We start from the raw sequence: 20,687 nt of genomic DNA on the forward strand, positions 1-20,687 counted from the left end.
ATTTCGAGTCTTGCTTATGGTCAACATCAGTGGCGAATATCTGAACTGGTCCAGGGCCTCCCCTAGGTCGACTCAGCCTGAAATCAGTACCTGGTGCGGCGTAAACATCGCCACTGGAGAGACAAAGGCGGCCTCTCACCCCCTCGTGTGCCGTGCCTCAGCACTTGCCCGAGCAGTCGAAGGCGATATTGGGGATCTTTGTGCGTGCGCAGTAATGGCGGGAGGGGGTCATGCGAGGCTACGAGGGGGGGGGGGGTAATTAGCTGCTTCAGCACTGAGACTCGCGCCCGTCTATGGCCATCAGCAGCAGCAGGAGCCTCTGGGCACGATGAGCCTGCACTGGTCGCCGGCTCGGCATGGGTGGGACACAGGGACACGGAGCCCGCGCGCCCTCGCCTCGGCAGGGCAGTGAGGCGGAGGCGAGACGTGTCGGGCATGCGGAGCGACTCGGGCCTGAGTGGGAGAGAAGGGGGTTGGGGTTGTGGCTGTGGGGTGTGGGTGGGGAGCGGAGTGAGTGGCGGGGGGTGTATGCGGGGGGTGAGTGGGGGGGGTGTATGCGGGGGGTGAGTGGGGGGGGGTGTATGCGGGGGGTGAGTGGGGGGGTGTATGCGGGGGGTGAGTGGGGGGTGAGTGGGGGGGGTGTGAGTGGGGGGTGAGGAGTGGGGGGGGGTGTATGCGGGGGGTGAGTGGGGGGTGAGGAGTGGGGGAGGGGTGTATGCGGGGGGTGAGTGGGGGGGTGTATGCGGGGGGTGAGTGGGGGGGGGTGAGTGGGGGGTGAGTGGTGTATGCGGGGGGTGAGTGGGGGGGGTGAGTGGGGGGTGAGTAGTGTATGCGGGGGGTGAGTGGGGGGTGAGTGGTGTATGCGGGGGGTGAGTGGGGGGGTGAGTGGGGGTGAGTTGGGGATGAGTGGGGGTGAGTGGGGGGTTAGTGGAGGGGGTGAGTGGAGGATGAGTGGGGGCGAGGGGGGGGTTAGTGTGGGGTGAGTGGGGGGGGGGTGCTGCGTGTGGCCGCTGTCGCCTCGCCCCCGCGCTGTGTTCCCTCAGCTTCAGTTCGCGGGGTCCGCCCCTCAGCGTCTGATTGTGTTCCTCTCGCGCATCGAAGCGGTGGACGGCGGAGCGGTCCCTGGCGGGGGGACACTCCAGACGGGAGACGCGAGACGGGACACGGGGAGGTCGAGGCAGCGAGTGAGTGAGTGAGCTGCAGATCGCCGCTATTCACGGAGACGCAGCGAGAGTCTCCAATGAACGCCTTTGCGGGTCTCCCGTGTGCGCTCCGCGTCTCTGTCGCGGGAATTCAGAAGCATCTGGATTCGTCGCCCGGGCGGGGCTGGTTGCGTCGTGGTCGCGCGTCGTGGTCGCGGTGTGATTCGAGCGTTGCGCAATCGAAGGACGCGCCGATGTCGCAGTCGGAGCCAGCGCCACGCGGACACGCGCGATGCTTTGCGCAGCACCAACCGGCGAGGTAAAGTCACGGCACAGGTGGCTTCAGCCTCTGTGGGGATCTCTTGTGCGGGAGAAGGCGAGGGGAGCAGGAGGGATGTGAGGAGAGGAGCGGGTGAGAAGGGAGGTAAGACAAGTCGAGGGATTGAGGATGAAGGCGGCCCGTGTATTGTCTGCCTGGTGTCCGTGTGGCGCCCAGCTCCTTCCACGCGTGTGCCCCTGTGCGCTCTCGGCAGCGGCGCGTGGCCGGGATGAGGCTGAAGCGCCACGCATCGCACTGCCCTGGCGCGTTGGCTGCGCAGGTTCTCTGCCTCAGCCTCTGCTGCCTGCAGCAGGCCAGCTGCTGGTACGAGACCCCCCGTCCCTTCCGTCTCTCCCGTGTCCACTGCCACAAACACGCGTACCGAGCAAGCCGCAGGACAAACTCGCGGCGTACACACTGCCGGATTAAGCTCGTGCGGGGCCTGGAGCATATCTTATCAAGGGGCCCTAAATATTTTTTTCAAAAAAGTATTAAAACACTACATTTTAACTTGCATAGTAAAGTTATTGTATTTTTTTATTTGCTATACAGCCAGATAATACGATAAATCGCTAACCTTAAACACCCAGTCGTTCATAACAATTGAAGGCAGTGTAGTACTATAGTAATAGAGCAAGTGCAGACTCACTGAACTGGAATTGATAGCTTGAAAGCATTGAGCGCGGGGCTTTTGAAAGTGCGGCGCCCGTAGCTACTACACATGTGTAGATACTACATATGTAGCTACTTGTGCTACTAGGATAATGCGGCAATGGACGTACACAGTCACCTCCTGATCATTCTTCTATCGTTATTACCTCGGTGAAGCCATCAGCATCGCTCGTTGATTCTGCCACCCATGCTGAGGACTCGGTCTAATAGACTGTTTCGTCTCATCTACACTGTTCAATCACCACACTGCAGGACACAACTCACTCATTGTGCCCACTAACTCACCCACTCACCATACTGCAAGTCACCTCACTCTGGAATGCCTCCCATCCCCTCTTTAATGTCTTTATTGAACCCGCAACACGAACACAACAGAGGGTGAACAAACGCATGCATGGGGAGGAAAATCCCATCATAACCTCTTTTACAAAAAGCTTATAACACAATACCCTTGCTCAATTCAAGAAACGCGTTACACTCTTACAGATTAAAACTCTGATACTCGTGCCGTCTGTTGCTGGCCGAGAACGTGTTGTCGATAACCCCGAGGATTCATGACGTGATGCGTGTGTCCCATGGCGCACCTCAGCCCAGGTCAGCTGAGCTTCCCGCCCACGCAGGGCGTCGATCAGGATGACACCGCCGTGTTCACGCAGATCCTGGATCGCCTCCTTGATGGATACGACAACCGACTGCGGCCAGGGCTCAGCGGTGCGGCCCTCGCAGTGACACACACATGCGCGACTTGTCTCCAGCGTTCGTCTTATACCTATACATATGTTTAGTGTTGTTGTTTATCCAGGAAAGCCTCACTGAATCTCAAGGTTCTTTTTCATGAGAGTCCTGCCAGATTTTTGCCATAGAGAGCCATGTTATGCACACATCCAACTTAGATATTTTGGGGGGGGGGTGTAACTTTTCAGCATTCTGATGTTTTTAAACAATATCAGTTAGATTGCATTTGTTTTTATAATGTGAAGAAACCGGAAACCCCAGAGGAAACCCATGCAGAACAGGTGGAGAGCATACAAACTGCACACAGAAAGGCACAAGAGTCGGAAATCGAACCCAGGTGCTTCTGGTTGAGGCTAGTCAAGTGGTAGTGCCATCCCGTGGACTCCCAACTCTTCCATCTGGATAGGATAGAGTGTTTCTCCCCCACGTGCATGAGTTTTCTCTGGGTGCTCCGGTTTCCTCCCACATGTAAACACGTATTAATTGAGCAATAATCAATTAACATATAGTGAACCCCACAGCTTGGGCAATTTTTGGCGCTGGCTCATCGTTTGGCTGCCTTCCTGCTTGTCTATGGTCCCTTGTGCCTCTGAGTCGCGCTCTCTCTTCAATAGTGAGTGAATACTGTGGGTATTACAAGTGGAAATTATAAATAATGACAAATCAATGTCTGATTTTATGCTGAAATGAGTATGGAGGCGGTGCCCATCTTCCATTTATAGCCCTGAGACAGTCGTGGAAATTCCACATTCCTGAAACAGGGTTAGTCTATCCACAGAACAATCACTGTTGACTTTCCCATGATGTGGTACTTATTTTACCGCCTCCGGACGCGTCAACAAGGCCCGAAGCTCACTCCACTGCTGAGCCGCGTGTCCAGGCAGTGCGCATGTCACGCTTTTAATCTCGGCTGTATGTTTACTTAAGACCCATCGTCTCGAGGGAGTAGACGTCTCGTATTGCTTGTATTGCCCACTGTGCGAGCAGGTTGGCATCTTTAACTTACAACTCGGTGGGAACCCATTAAGACCGACGGCTTCATTCACGTGGTGGAACAAAATATGTTTTGTCAACCTCTTACCGAAAACAGCTGAGTTATTTTCTGCTCATTTGTAAGTGAAAACGAATGGGGAACCAGTTCTCGACATTTTCCAAATCAGCCCCACGGATCTGTGGTAGTTGAGAAGCCTGAAGTGAAATCCTGAAATCGAAAAATCCAAAAGTACAAATGGACAATTTATTTGGGCTTCATGAAACAGTATAAAGAACAAATAAAATGTGCGAAACATAAACTTAATTGCACGTGTCATACTTGGAGTTTGCCACACATGGTTAAAATTCGAACATGATTATCTTAAATAATGAAATAAATAAATATGAATTGTGCCAAAACCCAAATAAACATATATATATAAAAAACAACAGCAGCTGTCAACATGATGGTTACATTCGGGACAACGTGGTGGTAATTTGCTGCCGTTGCTGACGGCCTGTATAGCTGCTCGCCGCAATTAACTTGACAACTCAACATTCTATTTCAAAACTAGATTTGATGGCATGGAGTACATGATACACATCATAGCAATATCATTCTTTGTAAATAAAGACCTATTATACAAACACTGGTGACATATTTTTGGCCGAATGTTATTTTTTGGGATTATGAACATACATTCGTAAGTTTATGATCTATTTTCCTGCCGTCTGAGCAACCGATGTTGTCCCGTGGCCCCGAGTGAGCTGCGATGTGCGCATGGCTGCGGGCTGTGCACCCTAGACGGGTGTCCACAACTCTTCCCACAGTGAGCAGTGGCTTGCACACAATAATAATTTGCATCATCATGGAGAATGTGAGAAACAATGTATCTATCCTTCCACGTAAAAAATATATATTTTTTTATATATCCCATAAATCACAGGGTCTTCTGAGAGTGCACAATTTCAGTAACATCGGCTTAATGGAAGCACACTTTGGACTGGTGTGGACATGCAGTGTCTCATCAGCAGTCAGGCTTGCTTGAACCAACGAACATCTGGCAGTTCACAGCACTGGTTTAAGCGAGCCCGACTGTGGGTGAGACGCTGATTGTCTCACGAGATACCAGAAAGCCATGTTGCTGATGGGATGTGTTAAACACGCTTGTGTTTGTGTTCTCTCAGGAGCCACTGAGGTGAAGACCGACATCTACGTCACAAGCTTTGGGCCCGTGTCGGATACTGACATGGTATTTATTATTACATTACACTATTACTACACGTAGGTTTTCGCAACAAATATACATCAAAGAGGTTTTTTTGGTTAGATCAAATGTGGCTGTCGCCTGATGATGCTCGTTATAATTATTGGCGAAACGTCGTACTCGTCACGAATTTGCCAAATGTTTTGTTTACATGACAAACCTTACTAATTTGCTGTGTCGGGTGGTGGCGGGTTTAACAACACATTTATATTTATGCGATCTAACCCAAAAAAACTGTGATGTAGTATTATTACTATGGGTCGTGGGTGGAGGAGTTTAAGAAGTCGATTATCCGACTCATCTTCATTCTCGGGAATGCATTCTCTTCACTAGTGATTTGTGCAGTATTTTATATATTTTCTGTAAAGTGGTTGTTTCTGCTCTTTGTTTCCTTCTATTCTGAATTTTGTATTTTTTTGCTGTAATTTATCTTGCTGTATTACTGTACTTGTGTTTACATTCTTGCTTGTGTCATCTTGGTGACCCAGGTCACTTGAGTGAGTGAGACTCATCCTCGTCTCTTGGCTTCTCACCTGGTTAAACAAAATAAACTTTAACTTAACACAACACACCGAGAGACAGGCACTCGATAGAAAGTAACAAAATACAAATCACAAGAGGAGCTAGGCCATGGGATTCGCTCTCACTGAGGCAATGCACAGTGACAACGAGAAGATACTTTCTGAAAATTGTATTGGAGGAATACAGGCATTTACACAAACAGAAAATACTATCCCTAAAAGAGGTATTTTTGGGTTAGATCGGGTAAATATAAATGTGTCGTTAAACACGCCACCACCTGACACAGCCAATTAGTAAGGTTTCTCACGCAAACAAAAGATGCCAATTAGTGACTAGTTCAGCACACCATTGGGTGTTGGATAGTAAACCCACAAAATTTACAATTCGAGTATGACGTTTCACCAGTAATTATAACCAGCTTCATCAGGCAACAGCCAGAATTGTGAAGAAATCCTGTTTCGGTCTTAAATAGAGGAATAAATGTGATGTCATCACTTGTGAGCCAATCGGGTGCGAATATCAGAGGGGAGGGGGTTCATGTATTCCACCGTTTTTGGGTAAAAAAATCGCAATACTGTAGAGGGACTCCTCTACTTATGAACATTCGATTATACACTTTCAGAGATGCGAACAAACCTGTCCGTGTATTCAGTTGCCGGTTCAACTACTGTGCAATAGATGGCGGTGGTGGCATCTACATCTGCAGGAGATGATACAATTTTGAAAACCATTCCCCGTGTTTAATGCACATGCCGTACATGTTTGAAACTTACGAACACATAGACACATAGACTTACAAACAGACCTCTGGAACTAACTCGTTCGTAAGTAGAGGAGTCCCTGTACCTGTTATTGGTTGCTCACAGTTAATCTCCATCGACGTATGGTGACCTGTATAAGCATGAAATGAAACAGTGTATTGATAATACGCTCCCAAGCAGCACTAAGTCTGTAGCTATCAGAACGGTAAAAATAATGTTTTCTCAATTTAAATAGATTTTCTAATTAGTCTTGGCCAGTAGTAACTATTTCTGCATAAAACCTCAACATAAAAATCAATTGAGTGTCCTTGGTGGCACGTGTGTTCTGCAACTGCCGACAGTTGTGTGTAGAAGTATTTATTTCTTTGGTTTTCTTTTCGTCTCATGCTGATCATTCCTCCCCTATCGCCAACATAGCATTTGCCACAGGAGAAATGAATCCGATACATACCTTCTGTTGATAGCTTCAGAAAATACCGTAAGAACAATTTCAAACTTGCCAGTGCCATAGTTATATCACAATTAATGAAATTAAATGAAACATTATTTAACACATAAGCAAAGAAGGCTGCAAAGTTGGGCTTTAGATGAATATAACCATGAGGGGCAGTGACGCGGTGGCCCAGCGGTGGCGCGTTCGCCGCTCGTTGTAGAGGTTCGCGGTTCGACCCGAGCAGGCCACCCTAGTTAATACGGCAGGGGTATGAACCCGAAAATACGACGTGGCGTCTGTGTTTCACTGTGGACATTAAAGATCCACAATGTCATTCAAAACAAGTAGGCCATTGTGTGCTGGCGTTGTTGGTCCAGATTTTCCAAATAAAATAAATCCTGTAAATGACTCAATGGGATTACTCATAGCAATCATGGCCTCCTATTGGCAGACTATTGCCTGATTGAAGGCCAGGTGCAAAATCACCTGTGACCACAGAGAAAGCTGCCACTGAGGGTGCCCTCATATGTTTGAGATAAAATGTTATGTAAGTCACTTATCGCGTATAAAGTGCTGTGACATGACCCAGCATTAAGCGAACTACGTAAAAAACAAGAATAATTGTTCTATTAATCTTAATGTGTATGTGTGTATGAGCGCTGTAATATTCTATCTGTCCAGGAGTACACGGTGGATGTGTTTTTCCGTCAAAGCTGGAGGGACTTACGGCTCAAATTCAACGGGCCCATGAGGATTCTGCCTGTGAACAATATGATGGTGTCTCACCTATGGACGCCAGACACATTCTTCTACAACAGCAAGAAGTCCGTGGCACACAACATCACCACTCCCAACAAACTCCTGAGGATCTGCGATGACGGATCTCTGCTGTACACCATGCGGTAAGCATTGTGCAGCTCCGCTCATGCATCACACCTCAGCCACACGTAAGATTCGCCAGCAGACACCAAATATGATGCATCGCAAGCTAAGCACAGTAGCCACTGTGATGTGGACTTTGTGATAACTCCACTTGCAATTGTTTGACGAATGTCCTTGGCTGTTTACATATGAGTACAATAATCACCCTACATCTATTGATGTTTCTGTCAATTAGATGATGTTGCAGCACACGGGAATCACAACCTCATTCACTGTTTTTTACAAATGTTAATGTGAAAAGCCTGAAAACTGACATGTAAAGTAATTTTTCTCCCGTAGTATAACCATGAATCCAAAACTGCACGTCAGTGATGTCTTTTTAACATATATATTATCTGCAATCTTCAAGTTGATGTTGTTTAACTAGGTGATACCTGAAGAGACCACTGTTAATGTTCTCTTAGGCTGACTATTAATGCAGAGTGCCCCATGATATTGGAGGATTTCCCGATGGACACGCATGCCTGCCCACTCAAGTTTGGGAGCTGTGAGTATGTGGAGACACACATACACTTTAACAGCATGCAGATAATTTGCCTCCTCATGCTTTAAATATGCTTAATATGTTTTTGGCGGCAGGATGACGTAGTGCCTCACAACAAGAGTATATGGGTTCAATTCCCATCTCAGGCTCTTTTAAATGCAGAGTTTATATCTTCTCCCCCTGTTCTGTATGGGTTTCTGTGTTCTCTGGTTTCCTTCCATAGCTAAAAACACTATAAAATATAACTTGTATTGATCAAACGACATCCCAATGCTGAAAAACTACTGTACCATGCAAATTACTCAGTTGGGATTACGCACGACATCACTACTGCCAAAACTTGGCAGGCTCCTCTTTAAAAATAATCTTGAGACTCAGAGAGACTTCCTGGTAAACAAGCAAAATAATTCGATGCAAGTTAACCTTTACGTGAACCACAGACGTAGTGTTCATGCAGCAAACCAGCTGGGGCCCGGGTTTGCGGAAAAACGAATGTGTGTGGCCATTGCACTGCTGTGGTTGGTACACGGCGCTGTGAACCCAGTAACCCGAGGTCGAGTCCTGCTCACAGCCAACATTGGTGACGAATATCTGAACTGGCCCTGGGCCTCACCTAGGTCGACTCAGCCTTACAGTACCTGATGCGGTGTATAAAGAGCACCATTGGACGACACTAAGGTGGCCGCCCATGGAGCTGACCTCCCACTACTCCCCTTGTGTGCCGCTAACAGCGCTTGCCCCAACAGCCTGTTAAAGAATGGGCCCTTTTTGCCAGTATCAACGTATGAAAAAATAAGAATACTTTTAGCCTTTCTGGCAATAAAACAGGTGTTAAGATGTTCAAACACCAAATAGAAACCTTTTGCAAGGAATCAAGTCTGCATTAACCACACGTACTTGTCGTGAACATGCAAACAAACATGCTCTGATAATTCTAGATTTGAAGCTTTCGTGACTGCAAGGATTCATACTCTTAATTCTTTCGGTAAAGTCAGCAAATCTGGCTGTGACGGTCCCACCTGATGACGGAGACTTGTGTTGCCTCCGAAACGTCGTGATTTTTATTTTATTTTTATTAATTTTAATTTCATTTTTTACCTACGTGACTTTACCGAAAGAACTAAGAGTATGTTCTGATAATATATGCAGTCTTTGAAACTGATTGGCCTACAGCAGAGACAGCCTTCTTTAGGGTCTAGACCAGTGTCAGAACAGAGAATGCCAAAAGGCGAATAGTACATAGACAATGCACTATCAGAGAATTTATACCTCGGGTGAGCAGCTACAAAATGGGACCTTTTTTTGCCAATATCAAAGTATGAAAAAATAAGAATAAGTTGTTTCCTTTCTGGTGAGACTAGGCCCGAAAGAAGGCTGCTGTCTCTGGTGTGTTAAAGGTTATACGGATAATCTTTTTTTTATTTGTGCAGATGCATACACTAGCTCCGAAGTGTTCTACACGTGGACGCACGGCCCCGCCAACTCTGTGATCGTGGCAGAGGACGGATCTCGACTCAACCAGTACAACCTGATCAACCACACGGTGGGCAGCGAGCTCAGCCGCTCCAGCACCGGTGAGCTCCGGTTGTGCCTCTGCCACACGGGCTTCATTTATCTCATAAACACAGTCGCTGAGCACAGGCCTAAAGGCCCAAAATGTCAAGCGGCCAGCCACAAACAGCACGATCAGAGCTGTAAAAGGTAAGACTGAATACGTTACTTAAATTGCGCAAAGTTATTAAAAGAGCTTGGAAAAAGAGATGATGGGAGGGAATTCCACAGTGGAGTGCTGCAAGGGAAGAGGCAAAAAGAGAAATGAAGTGACCGCCCTCCTCCAGAGACTGTCCCGTGGACGCCCTGTGCCTCCCCTCTCTGGTGTAGCCACTCTGGGCCCTAGCTCCCTGATTTGCTACCGACAGGGGAGCAGTCGTACGGGATTCGCCAGCGCCAATCACGTGACCCCGACTTCCCTTTCACCGCTGCCCACCTCCCTCAAATGCCCGTTAATTATCAATCAAATTGTGAATTACTGTTTAACACGTAGGCTTTCGCGACCGATATCATCCATAACAGAGGTTTTTTGGGTTAGATCGCATAAATATATAAATGTATCACTAAAACCTGCCACCACCCGACACAGCCAACTAGTAACAGTTGTCACAGAAACAGAACATGCCAATTCGTCACCAATACAGCACACCGTTGTGTTGGAGAGCCAAGCCACAACATTTACAATCTGAGTACAACGTTTCGCCAGTAATTACAACTAGCTTCATCAGGCAACAGCCAGATTTGTGGAGAAGTCTAACTGTTTCGTTCCTTATATATAGGCTTAGATGTGGTGACTGCTTCTGCGCTCTTGGGCAATATGGGGGGGGGGGGATTACTGAGTCAACATACATTATGAATGTGCATTATGCAAGCCCTTTGATCTTGTCCTTCCTGTCTATTGTGTGTATTAAAATAGCCGTACCAACGGTAATCCCTATTGAAGTATGCCGACCTTTAAAGGCATGCATTTAAATAATGTATTATTTGATGATTCGCTTCCACGCAGCACTAAGGCTGTAGCTATCCGAACGGTTAAAATTATTATGATAATAAAAGCAAAGATTTACTCGATGAAGGTACCTTACCTTGAAATTAAATGAGACCCAACCAACACCTTGCAACGTAAAATAACGGCAATCATTGCCAAGTCATCAATTCCCAAGGAAGAGCAATAGCTGATCAAACCAAGGGCATCAAAACCACCAAGACTTTATGGGCTACCAAAAATTCACGAACCTGATGTCCCATTAAGACCCATAGTTAGTATAATAGGCTCTGCCACGTACAAATTAACACAATATGTAACGAAACAAATACAGCCCTACATCGGTAGGACCTATTCGTTCATCAAAAACTGAACATCTCGTAAATATAATTAAAGATATTAAGCTGAATCCTAATGATATTCTCGTGAGTTTTTATGTGACTTCTCTGTTCACGAGGGTTCCGGTCAACGAGTCAATTAAATTACTCGACACTCTGGTAACGAACAAAGGTTTAGCCAAAGACATCCCAAGACTAGCTGAACACTGTCTAAAGAACACCTACTTCTTGTGGCAAGGTGACTTCTATAAACAAAAGGAAGGAGCAGCAATGGGCTCTCCTTTGTCTCCTGTAATAGCGAATTTGTACATGGAAGACTTTGAAACAAAAGCAATAGCTTCAAGCACACTAAAACCATCTGCATTGTTTAGATATGTGGATGACACATTGGTGGTCTGGCCACACGGCAAAGATACACTGAACGCATTTCTAAATAATTTCAACTCGCAAAACCACATTCATCCAGTTCAACATGGAAGTGGAGGCTGACAGAACTCTACCATTTTTGGATATTCTGCTCAGACGGGGTTGAAATGATAAAATAACACATGGTTTACCGAGAGAAAATGCATACTGACGCCTATCTGAATGCAGAGTCACACCATCACCCCACACAGAAATCTGCTCTTATCAAGACAATCATTCATCGAGCTAAGACAGTCTGAGAAGTGAAATTTAACATGTTAAAGAAGTGCTGCAAATGAACGGTTACAATGATGCACAAATCAACAGGGCATTGAATGCCAAAACCAAATCAAATAACACGAACATTGAAACTGCCCAAGTAATTAAAATTATCAAAATACCGTACATTGCGGGAGTAACTGATAAACAAGCCAGATGTTTGGAAAAACAAAATTTCCGAGTCAGATTTGGCATGGTACACAAAATACAGAAATTAATGTCTGGTACAAAAGATGTATTATCGAAGCTATCAACAGAAGGTGTGTACAGGATAAACTGGGCATGTGGGAAATGTTATGTTGGGCAAACAGGATGAATGATCAGCACGAGACTAAAAAAGAACATCAGAGAAATATTAAATTATCCCAAATACAACTGTCAGCAGTAGCAGAACACGCGTGCCAATAGGACACTCAATTGATTTTGATAATGTTGAAGTTCTGTGCAAAACTAGCTATGACTGGCCAAGACTAATTAGATAATCTATCGAAATTGAAAGAAATAAAAATAATTTTAACCGTTCGGATAGCTACCGCCTTAGTGCTGCGTAGAAGCGAATCATCGAATAATACCTTATTTAAATGCATGCCTATAAAGGGTAGCATACTTCAATAGGGATTACTTAAGGTACAGCTATTTTAATATATACTCTTTGGTTCTTTCGGTAAAGTCTACCTACGTGACTTTACCAAAAGAACCAAAGAGTATGGATTCCTGCAGTCACGAAAGTTTCAAATCAAGATTATTTTGATACACACAATAGACAAGAAGGACAAGATCAATGGGCTCGCATAATGCGCATACATAATGTACGTTGACTCAGTAATCCCCCCCCCCCCACTTTGCGCAAGAGCGCAGAAGCGTGGTCACCACATCTACGCTTCTATATAAGTAACTGAACAGTTAGACTTCTCCACAAATCTGGCTGTCGCCTGATAAAGCTAGTTGTAATTACTGGCGAAACGTCGTACTCAGATTGTAAATGTTGTGCCTTGGCTCTCCAACACACCGGTGTGCTGTACTGGTGACGAATTGGCATGTTCTGTTTCCGTGACAACCCTTACTAGTTGGCTGTGTTGGGTGGTGGTGGGTTTTAACGACACGTTTATATATTTACGCGATGTAACCCAAAAACTTGTATTATGGATATAATTGGTCGCGAAATTACTCCCAGCGGGAAGCGTTCGTACCCACAGGCTTTAGCACGGCCATTAACATACTTCTGCTGGGGACCGCCACGTATTTGATGACATTGAACATTGTACATTAGGAAAACAGACCTCCAACTTGGAGTGACTTGGCCTAAAAACTTTGTCCGAGGTGTTGGGGAATGGCGGTCCTAGCATTAACAGAGAGAGACAAAGAGTGAGAGAGAGCGGCCTACAAACACTGTGTCTCCAACATTCCGCTTAACCCTCAGTCATGAACGCAGGGAGCCTTAGCCCTAGATTCCTTTGTCCCCGGCCGTACCGTGTACCCATTTACATGTATGGCTGCGATAGCAACTATGACTATGCACTTAAGTTAATATGCTATAGCTGCACCTCCCAGGGGTGCCTGCCCCGCCCACATCGGCAAGTAATCTGCTGGATTCAAATTTTACCTCCACACAGCTCCACATACTCCCATAACGCATCAGTCCATCTCTTCTCCAGGCCGTGCCATGCCTATTTAACCCCCTCTATCCAGCAAAACAGAAGCTGCTTGTTCGAATATAACACTCAGTCAATAACATACATACATGAATAATTAAGTGAGGTGCACTGCCGGTTCTTGTAGCATTCACTCAGCTGTTAACAGCTGCCAGTGTTGTGCAAGGGTGTTGTAATTAAAGAGAAGTTGACACTCGTGGCCTGTATAGAGAGTGTCTGGGAGATGGTTCCATGTTGAGGCAGCTCTGTGTCTGAGCGAGAGTGAACCTGTTCGTGCTTTTTATTACAGAGACGGTTAAACAGCATACATGTTTTGCCAAGCACTGGAATTTCAAACAACACTCTTGCTTTACATGTGTCTGTTTGTGCTCTCTCTTGTGTGTGCTCCCTCATTACGAGAAGTGTTAGTGCACTGTGCTACAAACCCGTGGCCTGAGTTCGATTCTCAGTCATGGCCAACATCAGTGACACATTTGAATCGGTCCTGGGCCTGCACTATGTGGACTCTTAATTGAGTACCTGGTGTGGTGGGTAAATATCGCCACTAGGGAGACAAAATGGCTGGTCATAGTTTTGGCCACGCCACCCCCTTGTTGCGCCATGCCAGCCTTAATTGGTGCTCGCTAACAGCATTTTCCCCATCAGTCTGTATTGTTATCTTTGTGTTTGTCCCACATGCACTTGTGGCTGCAGGAGTGTACACAGTGATGACCACCCGCTTCCACCTGCGCAGAAATATCGGCTACTTCGTGATCCAGACGTACCTGCCGTGCATCATGACCGTGCTCCTTTCCCAGGTCTCCTTCTGGCTCAACCGCGAGGCGGTGCCAGCACGCACTGTGTTCGGTAATACAGCAGCGGAGACGTTGGCATCGATAGCTTCTGCTGCGTTGCAAAAACACACATGGTGATGATAATAACAATGATTTGTTTTTACAGAGCACCGCCCTTTATGTTGGGGTCAGAGCACTCTATATGCGATAAGTGCCATACATATCAACACATTTGAATGGGCACCCTCAGTGGCAGTTGTCCCCAGGCACCTGTCCTGCGAACGTGCATTAGGATGCCAGTAGGGGCCTAGCCTATTTCATCCCTTTAACGTCCACTTTGAAGCAGACGGCATATACTTTTTACGGTTAATACACCCACAGTGATAACCAGGGTGGCCATGCAATGTGCATTGTATTGTATTTTGGAGATCGTAGTCAATCATGATGTCAAGTCGCAGGGATTTCCTGCTGAAATGAACAATGAGACATTTGTGCTCATCTCCTGTTTATAGCCATGACCAGTGGCAGAAATTCGATATTCCTATGACAGAGACGAGAGGATTATAGCTTTAGTTAAAAACAATAATAATATTTAAATCAAGATTTAAAAACATTGTTTAAAATTCGGGTTAGATCATAAATAATCAAATATTGCACAATTTTGAGGATGTAAGGTTGAAATCAGAAATATGTATTGCATAATATTACTTACTTTAGGGGTGAAGTGATAGCAAAGTGGTTGACGCACCACGCTGTGAACCCAGCGACCGAAGTTTGATCCCACCCACGGCTAATGTCAGTGGTGAGTGATATCGGAACTGGTCCTGGGCACATCTCCCTCCATCAACCCGCACTGATCAGCGTGGTGAAGTATGATCAAGCAACTTCCATGACTGCCACGGCGTGGGGAGGATTTCATCCAGCAGTGGATTAATGAAGGGCTGTCAATTATAATTGATTAAGCTGAATTGCATAACATATTTTTTAACATTGCGGTTATTTATACATTTACCACGCGAAAACACTCGCCTATCACAAGAGGACTCCTGCAAGTGTGATGCATAAACATGATATGACGGCTCATGATTGGCATTGTGGGTTTTTTGTTGGGCACCAGCAGAATCCATACACTAAGAGATAACAAAATAACTTGTCAGACAATACGCTCCTTCTCATATCTGTCACGTCTATGTAAACAACGAAAGTATTTTGACATCCCATCAGAATTTTTTTTTGCAGCAGATTGTTTAAACTAGCAAACTGGACCAGTTTTGTCTTACCAGTCAGGCATGCTTGATCTAATGCTGGTGAACTGCTAGAGGTTTCTCCAGGTCTTCTAGTTTTCCCCTCCACATTCATAAAGATGCATTGAGATTATTTTGGTGCTATAAATGTCCAAATGATGGGCCACTTTGTTGAGCTATCATTTGTGGTAGCCAGCCTGTATTCGTTTTGGTGATTTCTTTACCTTTCTTGTACTTTGCACTACTCTCGTGTTTTTGTGCTGTTGTTGTAACGTTCTTACCTGCCCCTACTGGACATCTGTGAAAAAGAGCTTTATAGCTCATCGGATTTCTCCAGTATAAGTAAATATTCTGATTATGATTGTTTATAGGCATGAACCTTCTCTGTTAGATATGGGTCCTAGTTGCACACAAAGTAGAGAAGTAAAGCTCTCGAGTGAGTCGGATTGCTGGGTCAGTGGTCATGTTCACCAAGAGAGATGCACAACACAAGCCATCAGCTTTCCCTCCAAATTTTATATTTAATTTAGGATGAACCTCACAAAAACGGAGTCATGTCTCATTTGGGAATGACCCTGAAGTTTTCTGAGCACAACTTCCAGACATATTTTGTGGTATCTAGATTGCACCATTTGCAACACATCCATTGGATAAGCCCCAGGGCTGGCTCAAGCACACTAAATGAAATAATGAAATATTCATAATTGGTTTTCAATGCATTTATTAGTTATTAAGCTGAGAGCCAACTTGCATGCAAATATGGCGTCTACCTCAGGTTGGGATCTGCCGTAGTATAATGGTCACAGCAAACTGGATATGCAAAGCAGAGGATACCGGTTCGATTCCATCTCCAGGTGCGACAGTTGAAACAATTCAACCCCCCATCATCACCTCTGTCCACCCAGCAGAAAAATTGGTTCACAGTCAATCGGCAGGTCGTGTGTGATGGGGTTAAATGTGGTACACTCACCTCTTCCAAAAGTGGAAGAGGACATCAATTACCCTCTAGTGGAGGCTCTTCTGGAGGTGATTGACTTGTTGAGCGTTTGCACTTTTCTGCCCTTCTAAGGCGTCACCACAGTGCTCACCATGACGACGCTCAGCATCAGCGCACGCAACTCCTTGCCCAAGGTGGCGTATGCGACGGCAATGGACTGGTTCATCGCCGTATGCTACGCCTTCGTCTTCTCAGCGCTCATCGAGTTCGCCACCGTCAACTACTTCACCAAGAGAGCCTGGGCCTGGAATGGGAAATTCCCTGCGCCATCGAAGGTGCACAGGGAGGGACACGGGGAGGGACATGGGGAGTCACACGAGGAGTGACATGAGGAGGGACACCAGGAGTGACGGGACTGCAGGGGTGAGGGTGTGTGGACAGTAAGAGGTGTGCGTGAGAGGGGAGCATGTGGTGTTAGTGAGGTGGATGTGAGGGGTGGATGGGATGTTAGTGAGCTGTGTAAAGGTTGGGTGGTGTGTTTAGGAGTGAGGTGTAAGTGGGGTGTTAGTGAGGTATATGTGAGCAGTGGATGGTATTGATGAGTGGTGTTAGGATTTGTCCTGAGTGATCATTTGAGTCAGGGCTTATGTGTTCACATACCTGTACCTAATATGATTTATGTTATTTGGCTCACCATTGCAGAAAAAGGACGCGGTGACTTTGATCAAAAAGCGCAAAAACGCCTATACCACAGGCCTGTGCCCCGCGGGCCACCGCACGCTGCTGGCCAGGGAGGCAGCTCTGCTCAGCGTCTCTCAAAAAGTCGCGCCGCACCACGGACAACATGACAGCAGACCCCTCGACTACAAGAAAACCTACAACAGCGTGAGCAAGATTGACAAGCTCTCCCGCATCGTGTTTCCCATCCTTTTTGGAATCTTCAACCTGGTGTACTGGGCCACGTACCTGAACCGTGAGACTCATGCAAGTGGTGCGTTGCCTTAGGGCGCATGAAGCAGCCAGGGACTGCGAAGAGTGGTAACAGGTCACACGTGCTTGAGAGAGATGACAAAACCACTATATCCAATACACCTAAATAGTAAATTTGTGATTGATGTGTAGAAATTCAGAAAACTTGAGGTTTTTTTAATTTTAATATTGGAAAAATGCTCATGCAAACATGTTTTATATTTTGTGTTATCATGTAAAATGTTATACTTTTTTTTAGCGGGAAGGGCCCAATGAGCTGTTAGGCTCTATTTCATGGGCATCCTGAGATGGTACAGATGCTGTACAGTACAGATCTTAGTTACAATCATGGCTACAAAGGTCATGTTACAAACAGAAAGTATCGGTACATGCATGTTTCAGGAATAGGGAACTGGTAGAAAACGTTCAAAAACATCAAAAAGTATGACTACATTATTTTATGAACATAAATAATGGGAAAACAATGTAATTTAGCAAAGCGGATATCGAAGTGTCTTTTACAGGATTGTACTGTAAGGTATTCATATGACTGTGGCTGTGTCTTTAGCTCCCTGTCTTGTAGAAATGCCCGTCAGTGATTATCTGCAAGCTGGCGGCTAGCACAGGCCTTTCCTCTGTTACAAGAAATTAGCAGTGTCTTTACGATAAGTCTAGTACTTTCCACATTGCTGTTGCGCTTATCAAAAGAAAACGTCTTGTTTTACAGAGCTGTTAACATGCAAACGTAGTGGCCCAGCTTCATGTGCACTAAAGCATTTGAAACAAGTTCACCCTCACCATCATTCATGTTCTACTTCGACTCGCCCCCACATATCCTTTCCTCTCTAATCTCACTCTCCTTCGTGTGCTCTGCTCCAGTAAGATAGACCTCTACTCTATAGACAGTTGCTTCTTTGGTGTTACTTGCATAGTCTGGAACTCACCTCCTTGGCTGTCCACTCTATTCTAGTTCAAGATAACCTGTCTCTTCTCTGTGCCCATGTGCATCCTTGCACTCCTTGCCCTGTACCCTCGTTGCTCCACTCCCTCTTAAAAATAAACAGGGATATATGCATGGTCCACCCAATTGCACACCATCTTATGCCAGTCCCATTTATATGCTTCAGAAATACTAGGGTTGCCGTGATACGATGATATATGTTGTACAATATAAGAGCCATTAAAATCATATCGTCCGTTTTGAAAAATATTTTAATCATTATTATTTAAATATTGTATTTACTGAATAAGTATTTATATAATACAGGTTTTTTTGGGTTAGATCGCATAAATATAAATGTGTCGTTAATCCCGCCACCACCAAACACAGCCAATTAGTAAGGTTTGTCACATAAACAGAACATTGCAATTCGTTGCTAGTAGAGCAACACCGGTGTGTTGGAGAAAAAATCCACAACAGTTACAATCTGAGTACGACGTTTCGCCAGTAATTACAATCTGCATCATTGTAATTACAGGATAGATGTGATGTCACGTGTGACCCCTTCTTGTGCGAAGTAGGGGGGGGATTATTGAATGCATATAAATTACAATTGGTACCCATTAAACAATGTGCATGCACTTTGTTCTGGTACCTCCTGTCGTTTGTGTGCACTAGAATAGCAGTATCTATTGTCTGCTCACAGGTTATCTCCATTGATGTGTAGTGACGTAAATGGTGTCACTAGGGTGTTCGTGCCAGCTGCAGTTATAGGAGTGCAGCTGTGCGTCTGGAGCCTCTCTCTGGCACCAGAGTGGGTACGGCATGTCAGCCAGGGGGCGTGGTCCTGGTGGTGGCCTCAGTGAACCCGGGAGGGCGCGTGATGCTCGGCCGAGATCCTACGGGAAAGGTCTCGAAGGGGGCGTGGCCGAAGGCGGAGCGAGGCCTCGCCCAGGAGCATCAAGGGGCGGTCCCGAGAGAGAGCTTGGCTCGTCTGTGGAATCAAGCCTGGGTCCCGCGTCTCGTCGTCTCCGGGTCTTCGTCTCGAGTTAACTCGCTACTCACATAGTTAGCCACATCACCTCAGTGTTACCCGCTAGGGAAGTTGTTCAATAAAAGTGTTGCCTCCCAGCCCAGAGTGTGTGCCTCCGTGTTGGTGAACAACACTACAGATGAATGGTGACCTGCATAGGCATGCATTTAAACAATGTGTAAGGGATGTCAGGGGAAGGATTCCCACCAAAAGGAGGGGGGGGTGGGACGGTGACAGGGGAAGGGGGGGCAAGCAAGGAGATATGAGAGAAGAGGGGGATCTTGGCGGGAATGAGATTGAGAAGGCTGGGGACGAGTGTGGACTGAAGGAAGGAATAAAAGACGAACCCCCTTGCAAGCTTGTGTCGGCTCTCCTTTACAAGTGTATTATTTAATTATTCGCTTCCAAGCGGTACTCAATCTGTAGCTATCCGAACGGTTAATTTTTTTTTACTTCTCAATTTCGATCGATTCTCTAACTAGTCTTGGCCATCTTCTTGGTTCTTTCGGTAAAGTCACGTAGAAGGGAAGTAATAAAATAATAAAACAATTCTCACGACGTTTCGGCCACAACGCAAGCAGCCGTCCTCAGGCGGCTGCTTGCGTTGTGGCCGAAACGTCGTGAGAATTGTTTTATTATGTTTTATTTTTATTATTTTATTACTTCCCTTCTACGTGACTTTACCGAAAGAACCAAGAAGATGAATCCCTGCAGTCACGAAAGCTTTAAATCGAAATTTAGTCTTGGCCAGTAGTAGTTTTGCACAACTTCAGCATTATCAGAATCAATTGAGTGTCTTTGTTGGCACGCGTGTTCTGCTACTGCTGACAGTTGTATTTGGGAGTATTTAATATTGCTTTGGTGTTCTTTTAGTCTCGTGTTGATAATTCGCCGTCTGCCCAACATAGCATATTTAATAAACACAATAGACATGAAGGACAAGTTCAAAGGGCTCGCATAATGCACATGCATCATGTACGTTGCCTCAGTAATCCCCCCCCCGACATTGTGCAAGAGCGCAGAAGCGTGGTCACCACATCTACGCCTCTATATAAGGAACGCAACAGTAAGTTAGTTGTAATTACTGGCGAAACGTCGTACTCAGATTGCAAATGTGGCTTGGCTCTCCAACACACCGGTTAGTGCTGTATTGGTGACGAATTGGCACGTTCTGTTTCCGTGACAACCCCTACTAGTTGGCTGTGTCGCGTGGTGGCGGGTTTTAACGACACAACAGTTATGTGTTCACGCGACCTGCTAGAGTCGTGCCACGCATCGGCCGTGCCGCACGACGAGCTCAGTCGTAACGTCGCAGAGACCACGAACTCGAT

At 46.0% G+C, this 20,687-nt stretch overlaps 1 protein-coding gene across 10 annotated transcripts; it reads left to right on the top strand.

The window, feature by feature from the left end:
• Window positions 1–984: 984 nt before the first annotated feature.
• LOC144936299 (gamma-aminobutyric acid receptor subunit alpha-1-like) lies at window positions 985–19,586 on the top strand. Of its 10 annotated transcripts, none has more exons than XM_078863390.1 (10): window positions 985–1,188; window positions 1,639–1,785; window positions 2,723–2,844; window positions 5,029–5,093; window positions 7,482–7,726; window positions 8,171–8,253; window positions 9,681–9,824; window positions 14,154–14,306; window positions 16,547–16,749; window positions 17,117–19,585. In XM_078863390.1, exons 2-10 carry the CDS (start codon window positions 1,691–1,693, stop codon window positions 17,417–17,419), a joined length of 1,413 nt encoding a protein of 470 aa, XP_078719516.1. In that variant the 5' UTR covers window positions 985–1,188; window positions 1,639–1,690; the 3' UTR covers window positions 17,420–19,585. The 10 variants fall into 10 exon arrangements, with proteins under 10 accessions (XP_078719516.1, XP_078719514.1, XP_078719515.1 ...); XM_078863388.1 differs by having other exon boundaries at window positions 1,676–1,785; window positions 17,117–19,584; XM_078863389.1 differs by having other exon boundaries at window positions 985–1,184; window positions 1,676–1,785; window positions 17,117–19,584.
• Window positions 19,587–20,687: the final 1,101 nt, after the last annotated feature.

This window comes from Lampetra fluviatilis, chromosome 15 (genome assembly GCF_964198595.1).
Source record: "Lampetra fluviatilis chromosome 15, kcLamFluv1.1, whole genome shotgun sequence".
Lineage (NCBI taxonomy): Eukaryota > Metazoa > Chordata > Hyperoartia > Petromyzontiformes > Petromyzontidae > Lampetra > Lampetra fluviatilis.